The following is a 6,000-nucleotide window of genomic DNA, read 5'->3' on the forward strand; positions in this document are numbered from 1 at the left end:
TACTGGCTGTATGACCCTGGGCAAGTCACTTAACCCCACTTGCCTCACAAAAAAAAAAAAAAAAAAAAAAGAATAGGCATTCCTCTAGAGTGCATTAGTAAATATGATGTTCCAAAAGTCTCTTTAAGCTAGCAAAGCTACTGAATGTCAAGCAAGAAAACATAAATTAAGAAATTGAAATTTAGATGTCAGGGAAAAGAATAAAATATCACTTTTTTTTTTACCACATGTTGATAGTTAGAAATTTTAAGACACAACACAATGTTAAGTGATTTAGACTGAAATAATCTAATTCAGTGAAAGTTTACTAAGTACCTACCTACTATGTGCTAGGCACCATACCAGGTGCTGGAGATACAAAGATGAAGACAGCCCCTCCTTCGAAAGTGCTCATATTCCAGAGCCAGGGAGCACTGGGCATGGAATCAAGAGGACTCGAGTTCAAATCTGACCCAAGACACTTAGCCTCTGTTTGCCTCAGTTTCCTTAACTTTAAAATGGGGATAATTATAGTACATACCTACTAGGGTCACTGCAAGGACCAAATGCAAAGTGCCTGGTACCAGAGTAGGTGCTTAATAACTGTCTATTCCTTTCCCTTCCCCTTCATAAAAGAAAAAACAAAAATAGGAAAAGTAAATAAAGTTATTGGTGGGAGAGGATCTGAAGTGCTAAAAACCTGGTGAATCAGGACAGGCCTTGCATAGAGATCAGCACAGACAGCTCTGGTCCTACTCTTACAGGGGGCACAAAAAGGAATGAGGACAGAAAAGCCCTGAGGCCCAGCTGACTCTCTCTCCCCTGAATCGGCTGCTCCCCCGACTTCACTCCTGCCCAGTCCCCAGCCTTCGTGATCATGGTATTATTTCTGGCTCATCTCGAGAGCTCACCCATCTTACATCCTGAGTCAATGACCACCCAACTCTGCTATAGTGGCTTTCTCATCCATCTTCCCATCATCTTATAACCTCCTCTAATATCTTTCTTTATATATCTTTTTTTTTTTTAGTGAGGCAATTGGGGTTAAGTGACTTGCCCAGGGTCACACAGCTAGTAAGTGTTAAGTGTCTGAGGCCGGATTTGAACTCAGGTACTCCTGACTCCAGGGCCGGTGCTCTAACCACTGCGCCACCTAGCTGCCCCTCTAATATCTTTCTTATGCCCAGAAAAGCCATATTACTACACGGCCTCAAACTTACCCTGGCTCTCTACTGTCTACTGGGGAAAGTTCAAATTACTTTGCTTGGCATTCAAGGCCCTTGATTCCACCTGGATGGCCTTACCTCCGATGACTGCCTTCCACACTCTCCACACTAAAACCAAACTGTTCCACCATTTCCCTAACATGGGTGGACACACTCTCTGGATCCTGGGCTGGAATGCCCAGGCTCCTCCCTCTGTCATTTAACTCCCCATGCCACCTCCTAGAGGAAACCCTCCCAGAAACTTCCTCCTGAGGCCTCCCTCACACTGTGCTTTTGGGTGAATCTTTAACCAACAAAAGGTGTTTATCAATTACGAGCCACTCCCTGAGAAGACAAAGGCCAGAATGAACCAGTCCCTATTATTGAGGAGTTTTAGACTCCATCAGAGAAGACATACATCCATGTACAAGTACATGTACTTATCTGTGCACATAAGGTAATTTTAGGGGAAAGGTTACAGCACCTGGAAGGGATCAGAGGTCTCAGGCAAGAGGCCCATAGGAGGTGAGCTTCAAAAGAGACTAGGGTTTCTAAGAGGTTTTATGTAGAAGGCAGGCTGGAATTTCTTCTTCTGGGAAGTAAGAGTTTCTATGATGTGGGAGGAATGAGGGAGGGAAGGAGAATTTATTAAGTCACTACTATTATCTCCACTTTACAATTGAGGAAACTGAGGCAGGCAGAGATTAAGTGACTTGCCCAGCTGTTAAGTGCCTGTGGTTGGATTTGAATGCAGGCCTCTCTTACCCATGGCCCACCTCAGTCCCTGCCTCAAAGTGAAGGAGTGCATTCCTAGTACGAAAGACAGCCTGGGCAAAGGCAAGGAGATGGTAGATAGAATGCTGTGTGCTGAGGAACACCGGGCTGGCCCGTTTGGTTGCACCACAAAATGTATGGAGAGAAGTCATATCTAATGAGCCTTGAAAGGCAGATTGGAGGCAGGGCTGAAGAGCTTTAAATGGAAAGCAAAGGCATTCATAGTTGACCCCAGAGGTGCTTATCCTTTGTTCTCCAAGAAGACCATGACATCGGGGTGATGGAGGGAGGGAAGGTGAGGAAGGGGTGCACAAAGTCACCAACCTCACTCTCTCCTCCACAGCCAAAGATATAGATCAAGATGACTGGAGATGGCCCCGGATGCAGCGGGGGACCTTGGCCTTTTAAGCTAAGGTCTTCCCCCCACCCCTTCTTTGGGACTGGACTCTAAGCAAGCAGGCCGGCCCCAGAAAATGAAAAACGAAGCAGAGAAATGCAGAGAGACCTCTCTAAAGGGCAATCAATCCCCTAAGATTGACGCTTTCTCCCACTGCCTGGGAGCCCTCTGGGGCATCGCCCTGTCCTCACCAGGCCTTCCCAAGCTGCTGTAAAGGTGCTTTCCTGGAGTCCGTTCAAAGGCTCAGCCTCTTACAAGTGGCAAGAAGAGCAGGGGCTCCTTTCACCACCAAAGGAGACAAGTCCAACAGAGAGCAGCTGGAAGAAGCCAGTCGGTGTGGAACAAAGGGATGGGAGCAGGATGGAGCAGCTTCATGGGAGGGCCGCCTTATTGGACAGATGGGGGAGGAAGCGAGAGCAGAACCTTGGGAACCAGCCCTGTGCTTAGGGAAGGGATCTGGAACCCCAAAGCTCCAGGAACAGAACCAAGGGACAACCACAAGGAAGCGGATTAGGGCTGGAGAAGCCGAGCTCTGTTAAACTTGGACAAATTCTTCATGTCCCTCTGGGCCTCATCCTCTCATTCATTCTCTCCTTTCTGGGTCCTCTTCCTTCCAGACTCAGCTCAGGTGCAGAATCCTTTAGGAGGGTCTTTTATTTTCTCACTTTCTACCTTATTGGGGGGGTGGGGTGGGGTGGCAGAGAAGCTTATTATCTATAGTTAAAGGGCCCGGATTCTAATCCCGTTCATGTTCCTTATTCCTTGAATGACCTTGAACAAGTCACTTCCTCCTCGAACCTCAATTTCCTCAAGTGTACGACAAGGGCATTTAATCCAATGCATTTAATCCAAGGCATTGGATTAAATGACCTCTAAGCGAGGTGACACACTGGATGGACTTCAGGGCCTGGAGTTCATGAAGACCTGAGTTCAAATCCGGCCTCAGATGTTTACTAGGTGTGTGACCCTGGGCAAGTCACTTCACCCTCTTTGCATCAGTTTCCTCATCTGTAAAATAAACTGGAGAAGGAATGGCAAATCTCTCCAGGATCTCCTCCAAGAAAACCCCAAATAGGGTCACGACGAGTTAGATGTGACCGAAATGACTGAACACCACGCTTTGAATCTCTGAGCCTTGGGTTCCTCATTTGTAAAATGATGGGCTTGAGATGAATGGATTGAAGATCTCTTGGACCTCAAAATTTACGACCCTACTTACCCACGTGGGCGTGGGCAAGTCAGTTTCCCTGCTCCGTGCCTCAGTTTCCTCATCTGTAAAATGGGAAGTCAGGCTGGCGAAGGCACTTGCCTCTCTAGCTGTAGGAGCATTGGGGTGTGAGGGGGAGAGGGCTGAGGGTCTGTCCAAGGTGAGAGGGGTGACAAGCCGGAAGCTGGAGACTGGGGGGGGGCGGGGGACAGGAAGGAGGACGGCTCGGAGGAGGAAGCCTGTGGGTCTGCACTCACCAGGAGGGATGCGCCGAAGCCCGGCTGCTCCGCGGGGGAGGCGCCTGGGGCCATTGCCTCAGTCCGAGGACGCCTCAGCCGGAACGGAGCGAGGGCGAATCCAAGATCACCGCGGCGCCATGCCTTTCAGCCTTCACCTGGGCGCCGCCATCTTGGCGACCTCTCCTGCCGGTACAGAATACTTCCGGGACACCTTGACGTCACTGCCCCAACAACTCCACGTGCGCACTGAGCCCGGGCCGCTTAGGAGGCCGAAAAAGAAGTGGAGGGGGCGGGGGAATAAATTAAAAAAAAAAAAAATTCTGATAATTCTCGCGATATTTGGGGAGACCTTCCCGTCGCCCCGCCCCTCGAGGGCAGCGAGTGGCGGAGTCAAGACGCCATGTTGAGAAGGGAATGTGTTTCCTTTTTGCTGCCCACCCCAGGATAAACCGAGCTTCGAGCCTCACCCCAACCCCCAAATCTCAGCCCGACTCCGAGGCATGCACTCTCAAAATTTGCCACTTGCGGGTGGGGATGAGGTTAGGCTGCTGAAGTGGCCAGTGGGCGTGGCTATGCAAAGCACCATCGCCTTTTCTTCATTCCTAACATTATTGAATCATTTTCTGACTCTTTATGACCCCATGTGGGGTTTTCTTGGCAGAGATACCGGAGTGGTTTGTCATTTCCCTCTCCATCTCATTTTACAGATGAGGAACTGAGGCAGGAACTGTGCCCAGGGTCGCACAGCTAGTGTCTAAGGCAGGATTTGAACTCAGGTCTTCTTGACTGTAGGCTCAGCACTCTATCCACTTCACCGCCTATCTGCCAGAACCCTCTTTGCCTCACTTCCCTCATCTGTAAAAGCCTCGGGGTTGGACCACGTTGCTTCTGAGCTCTATGACTGTCAGTCATCATTCCCAAAGACATCCCTTAGTCCCATTCTTCAGTAGTTCCCCACCTGTCCTATTTCACAACCTGCACACACCAGTCCCAAGCCTCTGCATCGTCCTCTATCTGGTGCTCACTCAACATCAGGAACCACTCATTAGGAATTCAACATTAGGAAATCAAGGGGCTGGAGCACTACATCCACTCCCTTTGTCCCAAGGGACTCCTCCCTCTGCTCTGGCCCATCTCGAAATCCAGGATTCTATGAATGGGGCGAGAAAAGCATCGTCATTCGTGGAAAAGCTATTTCTTATTGTAGCAAAGTACTAAGTGAGAAGGGCTTTGGAAAAATTATTGTCCTACTGAAGATTTTTGTCTGTGCCTATGGCGCGAGGAAATCGTACATCAATGGGCTTTGCAGAAACTACACTTGAGAAAAGCAGCTTTTAAAAATTGGTGTGGGGGCGGCTAGGTGGCGAAGTGGATAAAGCACTGGCCCTGGATTCAGGAGTTCCTGAGTTCAAATCCGGCCTTAGACACTTGAAACTTACTGGCTGTGTGACCCTGGGCAAGTCACTTAACCCCCATTGTCCCGCAAAAAAAAAAAAAAGTTGGTGTAGAATAGGACACTACTTCTTTTTAAAATTATATTGTGTTGGGGCAGCTAGATGGTGCAGTAGATAGAGCACCGACCCTGGAGTCAGGAGTACCTGAGTTCAAATCCGGTCTCAGACACTTAATACTTAACTAGCTGTGTGACCCTGGGCAAGTCACTTAACCCCAATTGCCTCACTTAAAAAAATTATATTGTGTTGTGACTACAACAATATAAACGGAAAGAACGAAAATAATGGAACCGAATGCTGTGTAATTATGAACACCATTCTTGGATCCAAAAAATAGTTGAGAAAATGCACCTACCTCTTTTCTTTGCAGAGGTGGAGGACAATGGGAATAGAATGTTGCATATATTGTCAAATACAGGATTGGTTTGGTTTTGCTAAATTCCTTTTTTGTCTTTTTAAAGCTCTATGACAGGGGGCAGCTAGGTGGCGCAGTGGATAAAGCACCGGCCCTATATTCAGGAGTACCTGAGTTCAAATATGACCTCAGACACTTGACACTTACTAGCTGTGTGACCCTGGGCAAGTAAGTCACTTTACCCCCATAACTCCACAAAATTAAAAAAAAAAAGAAAGCTCTATGACAAAGCATACATAGCTCACTGGATGGGGAACTATGCAGCAAAGTGCTGGACTTGGAGACAGGAGCAGATCAGCTCAGATGCTGTCTCAGCTACTTGTATAAGAC

The 6,000-nt window shown here is 48.1% G+C and overlaps 1 protein-coding gene across 1 annotated transcript in view; it reads right to left on the bottom strand.

Moving 5' to 3' along the window:
* Window positions 1–4,033, bottom strand: part of SLC25A26 (solute carrier family 25 member 26) — a 133,803-nt gene extending 129,770 nt beyond the window's left edge. The window contains exon 1 of the mRNA XM_043986777.1: window positions 3,820–4,033. Coding sequence (XP_043842712.1) covers window positions 3,820–3,873 — 54 coding nt within the window. The 5' untranslated portion in view covers window positions 3,874–4,033. The remainder of the gene's footprint in view (window positions 1–3,819) is intronic.
* Window positions 4,034–6,000: the final 1,967 nt, after the last annotated feature.

This window comes from Dromiciops gliroides, chromosome 1 (genome assembly GCF_019393635.1).
Source record: "Dromiciops gliroides isolate mDroGli1 chromosome 1, mDroGli1.pri, whole genome shotgun sequence".
Lineage (NCBI taxonomy): Eukaryota > Metazoa > Chordata > Mammalia > Microbiotheria > Microbiotheriidae > Dromiciops > Dromiciops gliroides.